The 17,275-nt window shown below is 35.3% G+C and overlaps 2 protein-coding genes across 2 annotated transcripts in view; one reads left to right on the forward strand and one right to left on the reverse strand.

Annotated features, from left to right (window-relative positions):
* Nucleotides 1-8,101, reverse strand: part of OFD1 (OFD1 centriole and centriolar satellite protein) — a 58,275-nt gene extending 50,174 nt beyond the window's left edge. The window contains exons 1-6 of the mRNA XM_044669269.1: nucleotides 7,687-8,101; nucleotides 5,816-6,016; nucleotides 4,482-4,550; nucleotides 4,370-4,400; nucleotides 3,148-3,258; nucleotides 2,754-2,761 (exon numbers count right to left, since the gene is read on the reverse strand). Of these exons, the coding sequence (XP_044525204.1) occupies nucleotides 2,754-2,761; nucleotides 3,148-3,258; nucleotides 4,370-4,400; nucleotides 4,482-4,550; nucleotides 5,816-6,016; nucleotides 7,687-7,779 (513 nt within the window). The 5' untranslated portion in view covers nucleotides 7,780-8,101. The remainder of the gene's footprint in view (nucleotides 1-2,753; nucleotides 2,762-3,147; nucleotides 3,259-4,369; nucleotides 4,401-4,481; nucleotides 4,551-5,815; nucleotides 6,017-7,686) is intronic.
* A 515-nt stretch (nucleotides 8,102-8,616) lies between these two features.
* TRAPPC2 (trafficking protein particle complex subunit 2) overlaps nucleotides 8,617-17,275 on the forward strand; it is a 12,726-nt gene continuing 4,067 nt past the window's right edge. Inside the window, exons 1-2 of the mRNA XM_044669270.1 lie at nucleotides 8,617-8,688; nucleotides 15,098-15,209. Of these exons, the coding sequence (XP_044525205.1) occupies nucleotides 15,117-15,209 (93 nt within the window). The 5' untranslated portion in view covers nucleotides 8,617-8,688; nucleotides 15,098-15,116. The remainder of the gene's footprint in view (nucleotides 8,689-15,097; nucleotides 15,210-17,275) is intronic.

Below are 17,275 nucleotides of genomic sequence, written 5' to 3' on the forward strand. Positions count from 1 at the left end.
ATATTCTGCAAGACTACAAACTAAAATAGTTGCCAACCTTCTTTGGTAAAGAATAAAGAGTATTTTCCTCTGTAGGAGGTTCTTATAAATATGAAATTACTGGTTCAGAAGAAAAAAAAGTTGTTAAAACAAAGTTCTATCCAAATAAAAGACAAAATTATATTTCTAAATTATTTTCAATTATATCTTATTAAGGGGAGGTAAAGGGGAAGAGCATTACTCAATAGTTATAATGCCTCTTATAATATGCTATGAGTTTAATATCTCTCATTCAAAAAATGGAGTAGAAGTTTCTAGGGTTTCAAAATATATATTTGTGATTTTCATTGCTAATGTAACAAAAGAACATTCATACAGGATTCAATATGAAATCAACACCATTTAAGTGTGATCTGACCATGCCATTCTCCCATTTACTCAAGAAGCTTCAATGGCTCCCAATTGCCTCTAGGAAGTGGAAGGAAAGGAATTAACTTAAAATTGTGGCTGCTATGTGGCAGGTAGTAAATGCTAGTTTATTTTTATAAAAATTATCTCATTTGAAAAAACAACTAAGGCAGGTGCTATTATTGTCTCTATTTTTACAATTGAGGAAACTGAGGCAAATAGAAATTAAGTGACTTGTACAGGGTCACACAACCAGGCCAAGCATTCTATCCACTGTGCACCACCAGCTGCCTTTGAACCAAAACCAAAATATATATTCGTCTGGCATTTAAAGTCCTTCATAATCTACTTCTAGTCTACCTTTCTAACTAGATTATGCATTACTCTGACTCAGACACTCCATTTCTGCCAAATGAGCCTACTGGTATACTATTAGCTGTAAATAAAATTTTCTATCTCCCTTCTCTGTTTTTTAGTCTTCTCACATGAAATGTTCTCCTTCATTTCCATCTCATGCAACTCCTAAAGCTGGTATTAAATGCCACTTTCAAGACATTTCTCCTGACTTCTATAGTTTTGGGATATTTCACTAAAATAACTTCCTATTTATTTTGTATAACTTTATTTCACTATATGCCAAAAAACATTCATTAAGTGCCTATTCTATTCTGTACCATGCACTACATTAAACTCTGGAGATACATTGTCCTTGCCTTTTAAGAAACTCACAATATACATACAATTATGTACAAATTTTCCTGGTTTTTTCCCCTCCTACCTATCTGTCCACTCTTCATTTTCCTTTACCAGGTATTCATCCAGGCCCCTAACTGTGTTGTCCCTCAGGTTCTGGGCCCTCTTCTCCCTTGATACTATTTTTCTTGGTGGTGTCATCAGCTCTCTTGGATTCAATTATTATTTCTATTCAGATGATTCTCAAATATATTTATTTTTTTATTTAAACCCTTACCTTCCATCTTAGAATCACTACTGTGTATTGGTTCTAAGACAGAAGAGCGGTAATGGCTAGGTAATGGGGGTTAAGTGACTTAACCAGGGTCACATAGCTAGGAAGTGTACAAGGCCAGATTTGAATCTAGGACCTCCTGTCTTTAGGCCTGGCTCTCAATCCACTGAGCCACTAAGCCATTCCCTCTCAAATATATTTATAAAGCCCTAACTCAACTGATCTCTACTCTCACATCTCCATCTTGTTATTGGATATCTTGTAACTGGGTGCCTTACAGAAATCTTAAATTCAGCATATCCAAAACCAAACTTATTCTGTTTCCTTAAACCCTTCTCCTCTTCTGGACTTCCCTATTATTGTATAAGGTACAACGTTCTTCCCAGTTGTCCAAGTTTACAACTTCAGTTCATCCTCAATTCTTCACTCCCATTCCTTTATTTCCAGTCTTTTGCCAAGCTCTGTCTATTCTCCCTTGTTAATGTTCCCTTCTGATATTTCTGCCATCCTAGTACAGGTGCTCATCACTTCAAGCCTGGACTATTTCGATAGCCTGCCAGTTAGTTTTTCTGTCTCCTCTCTTCCCACTCCTACCCATCCTCACTTTGCAGTCAAGTTGAACTTCCTAAAACAAAGATCTGATCATTTCATTACCCTAATTGAGTAAACTCTAGTGGTTCTCTATTACTTACAAGATCGATCTAGCTTTTCAAACCATTTATAACATGTCCTCTTATTACCTTTCTGATCTTCTTACACCTTTTTCTCTCTACTTTGCCATCAAATTATGCTGGCTTCTTTCCTATTCTTCACATATGACATTCCACCTTCCAAATCTATACATTTTCATGGCTAATTTCTGGAATGCTTTCCCTCCTCACCTATGCCTTCTGGCATCTCTGGCTTCTTTCAAGTCTCAGTTAAAGTTCCATTTTTAGCAAAAAGCCTTTCCCAGATCCCAGATTAGCTAGGCTTATGAACACTGGCAATAACAGTTAACTTCTCAGAGCTCCAAATTTAACTGTTTAAATAAGGAAGTTAAAATTTATGATTTCTAAGGTCCATTTCAGCTTTACAATTTTATAATTAAATTTTATGCACCAATATTATGCTATATGTAGCAAGTTCCTTACTAGAGTAATAGAAATACTTTTAATCCCCATGTGATGAAACATGGAAGAATTAGGAAAAATCCATATTTGAACAAGTGGAGAACTGAAAAATAAGACTCATTGTCCAAGTACATGAAAGATTACCTCTAAAAAGCACATTTTTCTTCTACATTACAGACACAATTAGAAAATGAATTAACAACTGCGAGAGATTGAGATTACCTATAAGAAAGAACTTCCTTTCAGAAAGAATGATGAAACACTAGACCCCGGAAAGAATTACTAACCTTAGGAACTGTTAGAATAGGAACAGATAAATATAATCACTTTGACTGAATATGATAGGATTGTTGCTTTAGATCAATATAGTCCAAAAATATCATTTTAAAGACAAGAAAATTGAGGGCCAGAAGGAATAAATGACTTGCCCCATATCACCAAAGAATTAATTAGAAGAGCCAGAATTCTCCAATTCCAAAAGTAATGCTCTTTCCATTGTACTTCACTCCCTGACTAGGGTCTTTCTAGCAACAGGATGCCATAAAAATTAAGCTCTCTCACAACTCATAGAACTGGGTTACTCTAGTGAAAAGGTTTAAAAAATAAAAAATGTGATATCAGTTAATTTCTACGTATTAAAAAAATTATACGTAGTAAAAATTAAAGGAGGGCAATGGTTACCAAGAGATTCTCTAGTAGGTAATAATGCTGAACTTGTTTGAGTCTCCATATTGCAACTTTCCCTGGATAGATGATATTCTGTCAATTCCTTCAAAATCTGCATGAGAAAACCTTAAAAACATACAACATATAAATTTACAAATTCAAGTTAAGAATCAGTATCTTCAACTTCACATATTCATAGAAAAAGTTTCTCTATACATCAATAAAGCAGTCATAGTTCAATAATTTACAGATACTCATTTAAAGAAAAAATTCAACTATTTTTCAAGTATCTAAAGAGGATAAGCAAAATCAAAATGGTTTATAAAGAACAAAACTTTTTTTAGAAGTTATGAACTCCAATGAGTATGAATCATTTATCATTTATATTGTTTGACAACCAATGTGTTGGTTAATTTTGCTGGTTTCCCTCTCTCTTTTTAACTTTTTATTACAAATAAAGAAAATAAAGCAGAGGTAGAATAACACACCCAGAATATTACTGGGTAAAACCAGTAAGTGAGGCAGTACTTCACCAACTAACCTTACCTCAAGTCCAGAAATCTTATTCACTATGCTACCCTGCTGCCAAATACTAGTTAAATACTAGTTATGAATACTCTCATTTAATTTGCTATGAATTATGCTATTATATTCCATTTTTCTATTCTATTTCTGTGGCAGATTTGACAAAGATTCAGATTTCACTTCTACAATGACTAGTGTGTCTAGGAAAAAGTTACTTAACTTCTAGGTCTTAAACTCCCTAGACAGATGAAATGTCTTTTGTATAATATTCACATTATTAAAAAGATATGAAGATAAAAAAAAAATTAAGAGTAACCATCTTGGGGGCAGCTGGGTAGCTCAGTGGATTGAGAGCCAGGCCTATAGACGGGAGGTCCTAGGTTCAAATCTGACCTCAGACACTTCCCAGCTGTGTGACCCTGGGCAAGTCACTTGACCCCCATTGTCTACCCTTACCCTTCTGCCTTGGAGCCAATACACAGTATTGACTCCAAGATGGAAGGTAAAGGTTAAAAAAAAAAAAAAAAAAAAGAGTAACCATCTTTTCAGGAAAATAGAATAGTACTAAAAACTGCTAAGATATCTTAGAATTATTTTTAGAAAAAAGTTAAATTTAATTAAAATTAAATAATCTAAATTAAAAGATTTTTTCTCATAAAAGGACAACAAAACCAATAATGTATATGCTTCTTGCATAATTAGTCAATCTTACCTTTTTGGTTCTCTTTTTGAATCCTTGAAGTCTGAAGGGGAAAAAAAAGAAATTTAGTTTCATTCAACAATGGTTAGTAAGCCAAGATTTACAAAATCTAAAATAATCCTACCAATGACTTGTAGAGTCTGGATTTGGGGCTGATTTTAATCAGTTGAAGTAGATCTTGCATAGTAAATACCTTTTAAAAGAAAATTTAAAATTAGTAGTATAAAATTCTGTAGTAAAATTAGTAGTATAAAAATCTTAGGTATGCTAAACTGAAAAAAAATCAGAAAAGATAAATATAGTAACACTCAAGTGGACACTAGAAGTATAATTATATTAATAATAAATTTTATTTTTATACCCAATGATATGTTGAACCCACATTTACCATACTTATAAAGATAGCTTCCATAATACAAAATTAAAAGAATTTATTAAATGAATGAAGGCAAAGGATCAGGGTATATTAATGAAAATAATAAAAGATAACATTTAGATAATGCTTACTATATGCCAAGTATTAAGTACTTTTTACAAAAAGTATCTCATTTGATCCTCATAAGAACCCCGGAAGGCAGGTACTATTAGTTTTCCATTTTACATATGGTGACACTAAGGCAAACAGAGGACCTATGACTTGCCCAAGATCATGCTGCTATTGTCTGAATGTCTCCAAGGTGGGCACTACCAGTATGCCATATAGTTGCTAGTTATAAAAATGGAGGATAATCTGAATCTACTTTTTTAAAAAAAAGGAAAATAAATCAATATGTATTATTTCCTATATAATATCTGAAACTTTATGAAAAGATTTTTAATTAAAAGTTTAGGTAAATTAATATAACTCAAATATCTATAGCATTTCATGGTTTACAATTTGTTTTCCTCATAATATTGTTATGAGACTGTACAAGTATTATTAGGTATCTTCAAAAATCATTAGATCATTCACACAGACAGAAATCCAAAACATTTTTATGATTTTAGGTATTATCATATCCCATAGATGGAAGTAAAGAGAGAGCTGGTACACTTTTTTTTAGGTGAACCATTTGTCCCAACCCTTGACTCTTGGTATCCCCTGGATGCCCTTAGCTAAATGTACCCAAAGGTAAACTATTCAAAGCAGGTCCAAGTTGCCTTAATATACTGTCTAGGAATAATAGGAATTCCTAGGAATATGTGAAAAAGCTTTCTGAAATATTTTTGTTGAATGGAAGTATCTGGCATATTAAATTGAGGAAGTTTCTCTCCTTCCGACCAGGAAGGCTCTTTTTCCCCCTACAAAAAAGACAGAATATTTTTGTATAATAACCCTGATTCTATTTTGTTGGTTTTTAGACAGATATGATAGAGAAGAGATTCTGGTTAATCTGAAATACAAATGATGAGAGGAAAGTGAAACACAGGGAAAAGTATTTTACCCAAGTGAATCAAAAAGCAAAGAAGGATGATTACCTTTTCTTTTTCTAAACCACTTTCAGGAAAGAAAACAGAGAGTGAATATTCATAGCCACACCTTCGAAGATGATCAGCCACAAGGCTATTAGAAGCCCCAACTAATAATGAGCTTCCTTCAACAGGAATGGACTGTGGCTGCAGTTCTCCACTCAAAACAGGATGCATCAACTCATGTATAAGCTGGTTTCGAAGTTGAGTCTACTTCCAAAAAAAACAAAACAAAACATGAAAAATATATCTAAAATATTACTTTTGTTTAATCAAGGTTCCTGACATTATTGAAAATTTTTCTTTCTTTCAACCTAGAAAGGTTCGACATTTTTCCTCTACAATGAGAATCAAGTATCTTCTACTTTAACCATTGATTTTCACCTAGAAGAAATTAGAAGTGGCTGCCAAAAAACTGTATAAAGTAACTATGCTTTTCATCTTATTAAAGACTCAACAGTGAGCTGTATGCAAAGATGAAAGAACTGAGCAAATCCTATCCGTTTGTATCTATTTTCTTCTAGGTGTTGTTTAAGTTTTAATTGCCTTCAATAGGCAGCTTCAAATATCACCTTAAGTTGCAGGGGTGTGCTAGCTCCTCCTACCTTTGTAGCCAAATTGTTAAATATTCAGTATAAGCCTTGAAATAAATAAACTACAAATGAAGGGTAAAAATATTGCTTTGTTGACTATCTAGACAAAGTGATGGAGAAAATATTAATAATGAAAAAAATGAACTGTAAGTACATTCTTTTTTTTTTTTTTGGAGAGCTAGCTGTTAAACATTTACCAATACTTCCCTGATTGTAACACAGCTTAACTTTAGTCCACAAACTGTTTCAGAAGGTTCTCATAGATTTTTTTCCTCTTAATGAATACCAGTTCATAGTATCAACAATAAATAGAACCCCAAAAATTGTTATTCTATCTAAAACTTGAGGTTATCCCTTCACAAGCCATCAAAAGGGATTTACCAAAAAAATACTTCCCTATATTTTAAAATTTGATAAAATTAATATCCTGCACATGGCATTTTTCCCTCTTTTAATTTTTTTTTTAAATTTTGAATATTTTCCCATAGTTACACGTTTCATATTCCATCCCTCTCTCCCAAACTCCCCTAACCCCCCTTAGCTGATGCACAAAGACCTAATTCCATATTATTGCTAGTTGGACTAGTTATCGTTTAGTGTCCTACATCCCCAATAATATCCCTATCAGCCCACACATGGCATTTTTTAACCTCTTAAGTTAAGAACTAATATTAGCATTATACAATGTTCAACTATGAAGAACTAAACCAACATGGGACTCGATGAAATTGCCATTCACTGCAGAAGAAGGAAATGCTGTTGTCTCCAGATCAAAGCATATCATCTTCCCCTATATTTCCTTTTTGAGATTTCTATTATGTGATATGTCTTTTTTTCATAACATGAACAATATGGAAATATGTATTACCTAAATGTACGGGCATAAACTATATCAGACTATTCACCGCCTTGGGGAGGCGGTAAAGGTGGGCGGGAGAAAACCTGACTTCTAAAATGTCAAAAAACAATTGCTGAAAATTGTTTCTACAGGTAACTGAAAAAAAATTTAATTGGGAAAAGAGAGTATCAACTTTATGAAAATATGTTACATTACCAAACGTTTTTTTTTATTTTTGATTACCAATTTCTACCGAAACTTGTTCTTAAACATATACAATTCTGCGTTTAAGACATACAAATGAAATGGTATAATCCAAAACGGCTACAAGACATCAAAGCTTGAAAAATGGTAAACTGTTACTACTATTTAATCCACTTATTTTTGGACACTATTACCCCATGTTCTCTCTTTGTTTATTATAAAGCAAACAAATGCCCCAAAGGTACCTTGAGTGTATCCAAAATACCCCGATTCTTAAATGTCTGGTACAACCTCTTGCGAAGTTCATCCTGAGACAATGCCTGTGTTTCAAAAGGCATCTTGAACTGAAACAGAAGGTGTCACGGGTTACATGGAGGGAGAAATCCTGAAGCTACTGGGCCACTTAGTTCAAAACAGCATCCAGATCCCTAATTAGTTCAACAAAGTAAACTCCGAAAGTGCTTCAGTTCAGTGACGCAAAAGATCTTAGCAGAACATCTTGTTCATTAAAAGGATTTCTATTTTCTAGAGAAATTCGCAAAATTGTGGCTGGCTTACACATCCTCCAACCCCCACCTCCCAAAGGCGACCTGTCTTCCTCACACTTGCAGGAACCGAGAGGCGCAAACCCCTCCTAAGCTTCGCAGAAGGAGAAGAGTCCTCTAGCCTCAAGGGAACTGGTCTTAGCCCCCTGAAGGCCTCACTCCCTTCACTCCCCGGATCTCCTCAAAGGTTTAACAGCGACAAGGGGTAGTGCTGGGCCGGAGAAGACCAGAAGCTAGTCCACTTTCTCTTCACGCTAAGCCCAGAAGCCGGAAGGAAGCTCAGGGCCGAGTCCAGTCATCATCTTACGGAGGGAAAGTCTCCAAAAGAAAACCTGGGTTAAGATACCAGGAAGGGGATCCCGGTGGCCGAAAGAAAAATTTTTACTGGTTTGGGTGTAGACTCGGCGTTCAGCAGATGGTGTCAACCGGACAGCGGTCCACATTCCCCTGAGAACTGTCCCTCAAGACCCACCTAAGTAGCCGCAGCTGGAATACAGCTCGGTCGCACAAGTTAGTAGGCCGGCGGCATCGGCCGTTAAACGTCTTAGGCGCGCGCCAATCCGCAGCGGTCTCGGGTCTCGCGAGAGCAGAAGCGCTACGGAGAGCCGCGAGAGCTGCAGTTGTAGGGGTTCTAGTTGGAACCTGTTTTGAGGACAAAAGGTGGTTGGTGTTTTCGGTGCAGGTACCCCGTCCTGCCCACTGGTAAGGATCAGAGAAAGCCAAGGGGAGGCTGATTGAGTGGGGAGGACTCCGGGTGCCAGGTGCTTGCATCTAGGTCTCTCAGACTCTTTTCTCCCTCTTTCTCTTTTCCCCGCTCCTTCCTTCCCCACCTCGGACTGGGTCGGGGCGGTGGAGACGTCCAAATCTAACTGGAATGGGAGTAGCCCCTCCTCCAAGAAATGGGCGGAGTTCCTCTCCACCCTCTTTACTAGCCCCAGTTCGCCCCACTGTTGCCCCCCAGAAAGGTAAACTCTTTGTGGCCATACCCTGCTTTTTTTTTTTTTTTTTAACATCTCTTTAGCGCCTAACTCTGTGCCCTGATATATTGGTAGATTTTTCTCAATTTTATTTTAAAATTAATCATAAGGTAGATCTATTGATCCTGTTCTTGTTTCTCCAAAAGACTCTAGCAAGATAATTCTGTTAAATTACTCAGCTTTTATTTAGGATGAATTAGTGTTGTTTTATAGTTCAGTTTGTTTTGCTTGCTGAGCTTAACAAGCATTTGGTTAAGATGCATCGATTGCCTGTCAGTCAATAAACATTTATTAAGTGCCTACTGTGGACCAGGTGCTGTGCTATTTAACTGAGGAATACAAAGAAATACAAAAGACAGCCCCTGTCTTCAAGTAGCTCACAGTCTAGTGGGGGAGACAAGATGTTGACAGCAATGTACAAACAGGCTACTTACAGGTTAAATTGGAAATAATCAGTAGAAAGAAGGGACAAGAATTAAGGGGCAGTTGGAAAAGTTAAAAGTTTCGGAAATGTTTAATGATCTAGCAGAGGATACTATGAAGGAGCATTGAGACAGTAGGATGAGGACCCAGAGCCAAGAGGAGAAATAATCTAGGAAGAGAGAATGGTTAATATTGGCAAAATCTGCAAAAAATCTACAAGGATGAGCCAGAGAAAAGATCATGAGATTACAATTAGATCAGAGAGATGAAAGAGCCCTTTGAAGTTTTCTAGCCCTATTCAAGATTTTAGAGTTTAAAATTTACCCAAGCTCATTCATACACATAACAAATTGGTAGGATGGAATTTGAACTCAGATCCTCCCACTCCAAATTCAGCATTTCCCCTTTTTTTCCCAGTGTCATTAATAACCCTGTATTGAACAGTTTCATTATATATAATCACAAAGTCCATTCCATTTTTTGCACAGCTCTAAATTGTTATCAAGTTCTTATAGGCTTGCCCTTTACTTTACTTTAAACTCTCTATGTGCCAAAAGTTTAAAAGACTCTCTGATCCCTCATTCACATAATAACCCTTTTACTTATTTGAGATTTGCCAAGTTAAACAATCTTCAGTCATTCTTGATGTGGCATATTTTTTCAGATCCTTCATACTGGTTTTCCATTTCTGGATATTTCTAGTTTCACCTAAGTTCCAGAATGTAGACATTGCATATGTTATGTGTATAGTGCAGTAGGATTATTATAGTATTCCATTGTTTTAGACATTATTCTTTTATTAATGCAGCTTAGTATTGGATCATACCATTAGTGTTGAGTTTTTAGTCAAGTAAAAGTTATAGGTCTTTTTTCACATAAAAAGTACTCTTTCTACCTCTGCAACATTTCTTGCATCTATCCTACTTGTCCAGCACCATCCAGATATTCCCCTTGTTACCACCTTCATTAGTATTAGGAGTATTAAAATAACTTTCTTCCTTCTTTGTCCATACTACTACCAGAAAAATCTTGCAATCTCTTTCTTTAAAAAAATCCTTACTTTCTGTTTTACCATCAATTATAAGATAGAAGAATGGCAAGAGCTAGACAATTGGGTTTCAATGACTTGCCTAGGGTCACACTGCTAGAAAGAGTCTGAAGCCAGATTTGAACCCAAGTTTTCTCTACTCCAGGCCTGGCCATGCCACTTAGCCATGCCTCTTGTCATTAATTTCAAAATCTTCATTGGCTTTCTACTGCCAACCAAGCAAAGTTCAGGATTCTCTTTCTGCTTCCACAATCTGGCTTTACCTTTTCTAACTTTATCTCCTGAATTAAAAAAAAATTTTCTTTATTCCATCAAGAAAGGTCCCTTGGATATAGGACATGCTCTATACTTTTCCACCTCTCTGCTTCTGTGTTCACATGGTCTGGAATTATTTTTCTTAAATGTTAGTTAGACCCCCATGAAGCTTCCTCTGATTTCCCCACCTTCTCTCCATCATTTTCTAATTTCTCCTGTCCATAATGACCTTACACAATAATCAGTTTGTTCAATCATGTGCCACTCTTTTTGAACCCACTGACCATAACCATCCATGGAGTTTTCTTGACAAGTACACTAGAGTGGTTTGCCATTTCCTTCTCCAGTGAGCTAGTGGATCCTTTTGTTAGACAATCAGAGGTTAAGTAAGTTGAGAGGGTCACATGGCTAGGAAGCCTCTGAGGCTGGATTTTCACTGATAGCTTCCTTACTTCCAGGCCTAGTGCTCTTAACTACAAGCCAAAGCTGCCTCCAGTCCATAGTAAAAATACTTAAAATTTATATAGCTCTTGCTCTGTTTCCAGTGCTCATTTGATCTTCACAACAACTGTGAAAGGTAGAAGCTATTATTATCCTCATTTTTCAGAAGAGGAATCTAAGGTTAAGAGATTTGCCTAGGATCAGACAACTGGTATGTATGGATTTGACCTTAGATCTTCCTAACTTCAGGCTCAGCTCCATTACCTAACTTAAATCTCAAGTGGCACTTTGTTTTAAAATTCTAACATGTTTGATAAATTATGTTTGTGTTTTGCCTCTGTTAAACATTGTCATGAGGGCAATCTGATACCATGTAATTTCTAAACTTGATATTACTCACCACCAAATCCTTGAGCCCCTAGTATATAGCATATTTTTGTATGTACCCAGTGATAGCTATAATAAACATTTAGTGAATGAATCCAGAGGATGTAATTTTTCTGGGACCAGAGACTTGAATTAATTTATAGCAGATATGTTTTCTCTTCCTTTTGTCTTAACTATCTTCAGTTCTTCCTTTACTATGCTTGCTCTACTTGCTTTGGTTTAATAGTCATTATCCTAGGTAGAGAAGATAGAAGAAAAATAGTAACTCATGTTCTGCTTGGTCTAGGTGGTACAGCAGGTAGAATGCTGGGCCTGGAATCAGGAAGACTCATCTTCAAATTTAGCTTCAGCAGAACCAAGAGAACATTATACACAGAAAGTGAAACATTGTGGAACAATACAATATAATGGACTTTGCTAATACAAGACAATCCCAAGGGACTTATGAGAAAGAATATCTACATCAAGAGAAAGAACTGCCCACACATGGCATTTTTTAACCTCTAAGTTAAGAAAGAACTGTGAGAGTAGAAACAGAAGAAAAACAAATTACTTATTTGTTTATATGGATATGATTTGGATATGGTTTAGTTTTAAAAGATTGCTCTATTGCAAAAATGAATAATATAGAAATAGGTATATGTGCTTATTGGATCCAGGTAGAGGGGAGGGAAAGAAATATGTAAACCTGGAAAAATATATTAAAAATTTGGCCTCAGAAACTAGCTATGTGGCCTTGGGCAAGTCACTTAATCAATATCTTTGCCAAGAAAACCCCAAATGTGGTCACAGAATCAGACATGACTGAAGAGAACTAAATGTAGTTCTGCTTTCTTTATAATGTTAAAATTACTAGATCTTCCCCCAAGCATGTGGATTCTTTTCATGTTTTTCCTACAAACATAAGATTTTTAAAAATGTTTATGTAGTCTTTAGAATTATAGATAAATTCTCGGGGGCAGCTGGGTTACTCAGTGGATTGAGAGCCAGGCCTAGAGACAGGAGTTCCTAGGTTCAAATCTGGCCTCAGACACTTCTCAGCTGTGTGACCTTGGGCAAGTCACTTGACCCCCATTGCCTAGCCCTTACCACTCTTCTGCCTTGGCAACAATACACAGTATTGACTCCAAGACGGAAGGTAAGGGTTTAAAAAAAAAATAGATAAATTCTCAGTTCTTCCTGGTCTTTGGGCTTCCTGACGCTATAATTTTCAGTTTATACCAGTTTTGTATTCATTCTTATATGTGTGCCTTTCCTGTCTTTCTTTTTTAAACCCGTATTTTCTGTCTCCATAACAACTCTTAAGAAGGGCAAGGGACAGGCAAAGTGGGTTGTCAAGTAACTTTCCCAGGTTCACACAGGTAAGTCTTAGGCCAGATTTGAGCCCAGGTCCTCTCTACTCCAGGTCTGGTATTCTTTCTAGTTCAGAGAGCTTCCAGTATTAATTGGTTCTTTTTTCTTTAATCAATTATGAATATTATGTCATCAAAATTAATTTTTGAAGCACTTATCTCTATCCCTCAATCATAGTAAAAGCTCTGGTCATGACATTCTACCCATCTTTTTCCTGAACTTTTTGAAACTTTTTGAAATCTGTTTTTCAAAAGTACAGTGTCCACATCTGACTATATCCAGAATTCTTTCCTTCCCTGACCATTCTTAGTTCCAAGTGACAGCATTGCTTTCTTTTTTCCTATTTAATTTAATGCTTACCTTCTGTTTTAGAATCACTACTATGTATAAATTCTTAGGCAGAAGAATTGTAAGGACTAGGCAATTGGGGTTGTGACTTGCACAGGTTTATATAGGTAGGAAGTGTCTAAGGTCATATTTGAATGCAAGACCTCCTCTATCAATGCAGTCACCTAGCTGCCCCTTGCATCAGTAAATCTTAAAAGTATATATGGCAGGAAATAGACCTATAGCAATATCTCCTACCCCATATGTATTTTACCTCAATGAATTCTAGCTGGATGATAGATTTAAACATAAAAAAGATTGATACAAAATATAGGGGTAATGGGAGAAGGGAAATAGAATAAAATATTTGTTTAAATCTTTAGGGGAAATAATTTTACAAAAGTAGAAGAAATTATTAGGGGAAAGTTAAGTTGCTTGATTACATTAAAATAACTTTCTATACAACAAAAATGATATAATCAAACCCCAAAAATGTCAGATTGGAAGAAATGTTTACAGCCAGGGACATGTTTAAAAACTTGGCATCTAGACTGTTAAAGAACTGTTAAAAAGAATTTTGAAGACAACTCCTAATCCCAAAGAATATGAATAGACAATTTAAGAGGTAACATTTATTATTATTAATAATTACTTCAAAAGTGCCCAAATAAATTAACAACCAAAAAGATAAACTAATTTTAATCATTCTAATATACACTTAACAAATTAGCAAGAAAACAGTGTACCTAGAAAGCCTCTAAGATACAGACAAAGCTCCTTGAAGCAGACAGTCTTTGTATTTTAATTATACATTAAATTTAGCATGGTAATTCCAGCAATGCCAAACTTGTCAGAATCCTCTTCTAAATTCCCTTCTCCTATATGTTTTTAAAAATATTTCACTGACCTCTTTCTTTTATTTCTTTATGTATACGTATCAGTTCTCCATAACTCCTGCTCAAACTCTTCTCTCTTTCCCAAAGCACTCCTTTGTAACAAAAAAGTTTAGTGAAGTAAAATAAATCCACACATTGGCTTTGTCTGAAAATGTGTGTCTCATTCTTAGATGGTATTTTTTGACATTGTAAAAACTTTGTAAGAAACCTAAATGTCCTAAAAAATTGGAGGAGTTTTAACTATTATACAACAAATACTATAATTCAATTAAGATTGACAGATTAAAAATAGAACAAATTCTGGCAGGAATTTTATGGAAGTAATGCAAAGGGAATGGGGGAGCTAGAGCCCAAAGAACAGAGTATATAATATAATCATCTAAAAGTGCATGGGAAGGGGACAGCTAGGTGGGTAGAGATAGTTGATAGAGAGCCAAGCCTGGAGACAGGAGGTCCTGTGTTCAAATATGGTCTAAGACACTTCTAAGCTGTGTGACCCTAGACAAGTCCCCATTGCCTAGCCCTTACCACTCTTCTGTCTTTGAACCAATATATAGTATTACATAGTTAGTGTATATATGTGTGTGTGTGTGTGTGTGTGTGTTTCTCTATATAGTATTATATAGTAAGGGTTTTTAAAAAGTAAATGGGAATAAATAGATTAAATAATCTAGAAGAAGCTTGAAATGTTTTATATTTTATATATTAAAAATACATCTAGTTAAATATAAATAGACATAAAAGTGTTTAATTATTGCATGGATTATATTAAAGCTATAATAAAGCATTTTAAAAGTAAAATATTTTCTGTCCTTAATTTCTCCATGCAGTCAAGTGTATTAAACATTTCGATTTATCTTTTCCTATTCTCACAGATAAGCTTAACTTTGCTTCAATAACATGCATTTTCCATGTAGATTTATGATACTTTAAGACTTTGTTAGACCTTTTTTTTTCTTTCTAGCATAAAATTCACAAAGAGGTTTGTTATCTTATTTATTTAGGACCTATTTTTTGGAGACAATGTCTGGAAGCTTCTACTTTGTAATTGTAGGACATCATGATAATCCAGTCTTTGAAATGGAATTTTTACCAGCTGGAAAAGTGGAATCTAAGGTGTGTATGTAACCTTAAAAATTCTTTAAAGCGCTTATGGTAAATATAAGATTTTAGTGTTGAAGGTGACCTCTCCAGAAAAGAAATCTAATTTTATCCCAAGATCGCATAGTAAGTTAGTGATAGAACCAACATTAGAACCCAAGTATTTTGACTCTCAATTCAGTAAACTTTCTGCTGCATTATGCTACCTCTTATTAAAAAAAAACAACATAATATTTTGTTTTATTTATAGTGTCAATGTGGAAAGGATCATCTTTGAAGTAAGATAGAAAATTATAGTTGTTCCACAATTCATCAGATTTCTTATCAGGGCATAGCTAAATTATAAATCCCTGAATGAAAGAGTTAAAGTGGTCTATTACTTTATATTGTTCCATTCTTCTTGAATATTCACTATCACGTTTGTTATATTTATCATTCCTGTAGATTCTTAGCAGATATTGTATGTGTTACTTTGCTTTCATCCTAAACAGCTATAGGTAAAGTTTCACTTCAAGGGCAGTACCCAGTCAAGATAAAGGCAGCAAGAGGCAGAAATGTGAACAGTCTTGTCTGTCTTTGTCCTTTATTCTTTTTCTGAACTAGAACAATTCCTTATCCCGTGAGTAGCAGTGAATACAGATTATTATGCTTGTTCTTTGTTTATCTCCCAGAGACAGACTGTATCGTTGGGTTTTGTGTCCTTCAAGGAAGATTGGTACATAGTGGAAAGAGCATTGGATTTGGAGTTGGGGACCAGGATCAAATCCCACTATAGCCACTGCTTTACTATTTCTTTTATGTTAGGCAAGTCATTTTATCCCTTGGAGGCTTGGTTTCCTTACCTGTAAAATGAGAATGACTAAATGAGCTTTATAGTAATTAATGATAATAGTTCATTGTTCCCAGTTTTATCTTAATCTTTTAAAATATTTTGTTCATGCCCTTCACAGAACAATAATTTCCTTACTTAAAATGTATTTTTGGTTCAGTTGTTGTTTTGCTTTTTTGCTAAGTCAATTCTTATATCCGAGAACTTGTATAACTCATACTCATTAAAATTTTATCTTTGGTTCTTTTTTTTTAAATTTATTTAAAACCCTTACCTTCTTAGAACCAACAGTGTGTATTAGTTCTAAGGCAGAAGACTGGTAAGAGCTAGGCAATGGGGGTCAAGAGACTTGCCCAGGGTCATATAGCTAGGAAGTGTCTGAGTACAGATTTGAACCTAGGATCTCTAGGCCTGGCTCTCAATCCACTGAGCTACCCAGCTGCTTAACTATCTTTAGTTCTTTAGGTAGATCAGTGTAGCTGACTATAACACACTGGTAGTGTAATGCATATTGATGTATATTTATGCCATTTTCCTGAACTTAGTTCCTTTCCCTAATATTGTAGGAAACATTCTCAATTCTTTTTTCAGTTAGCTCCTTAATATTTGGGAAGTTTTTTTCAATTTTTTAATTCAAAATCTCATTGTTGATCATGGGTACAAAACACCTGGCAAATAAGTTTTTCTTGTGAACAGGATATAAAGGAAATTCATTTCATTGGAAGTTAAATTATATGTTTAGATAGCATAGGATCATAATTTTGTAACACTAATAGCCCTAGAGAGCAAATATTTCATTTCACAGATGAGGAAACTGAGGCACGGACAGAAGTAGACCCCCTGGCTCTTTGCTACCTTTCTTACTATCTCACACCTCCCCTTTACACTCCCCACCCCCACCCCAGTTACTCCATCATCCAGTGACACTGGTCTCTTTGCTGTTCTCCCAAACACAATACTATATCTCTTGACTCCAAATTTTTTCACTGGCTGACCTCTGTGCCTGGAGTTCTCTCCCTCACCTCTATCACCTGGCTTTCCTGATTTCCTTCTCACCTCTATCACCTAGCTTTCCTGGTTTCCTTTAAGACTCAAAATCCCACCTTCTATAAAAACCTTTCCCAATTCCCCTAAATACTATTCCTTTCCTTCTGTTCATTATCTTGTAGACTGTGAGCTCCTTGAACTTAAGGCACTATCTTTTGCCTTCTTAGCTCTAGCAGTTAGTATGCTATGGGTCTGACTATTATAT

The sequence above is a fragment of the Gracilinanus agilis genome, chromosome 3 (assembly GCF_016433145.1).
Source record: "Gracilinanus agilis isolate LMUSP501 chromosome 3, AgileGrace, whole genome shotgun sequence".
Taxonomy (NCBI): Eukaryota; Metazoa; Chordata; class Mammalia; order Didelphimorphia; family Didelphidae; genus Gracilinanus; species Gracilinanus agilis.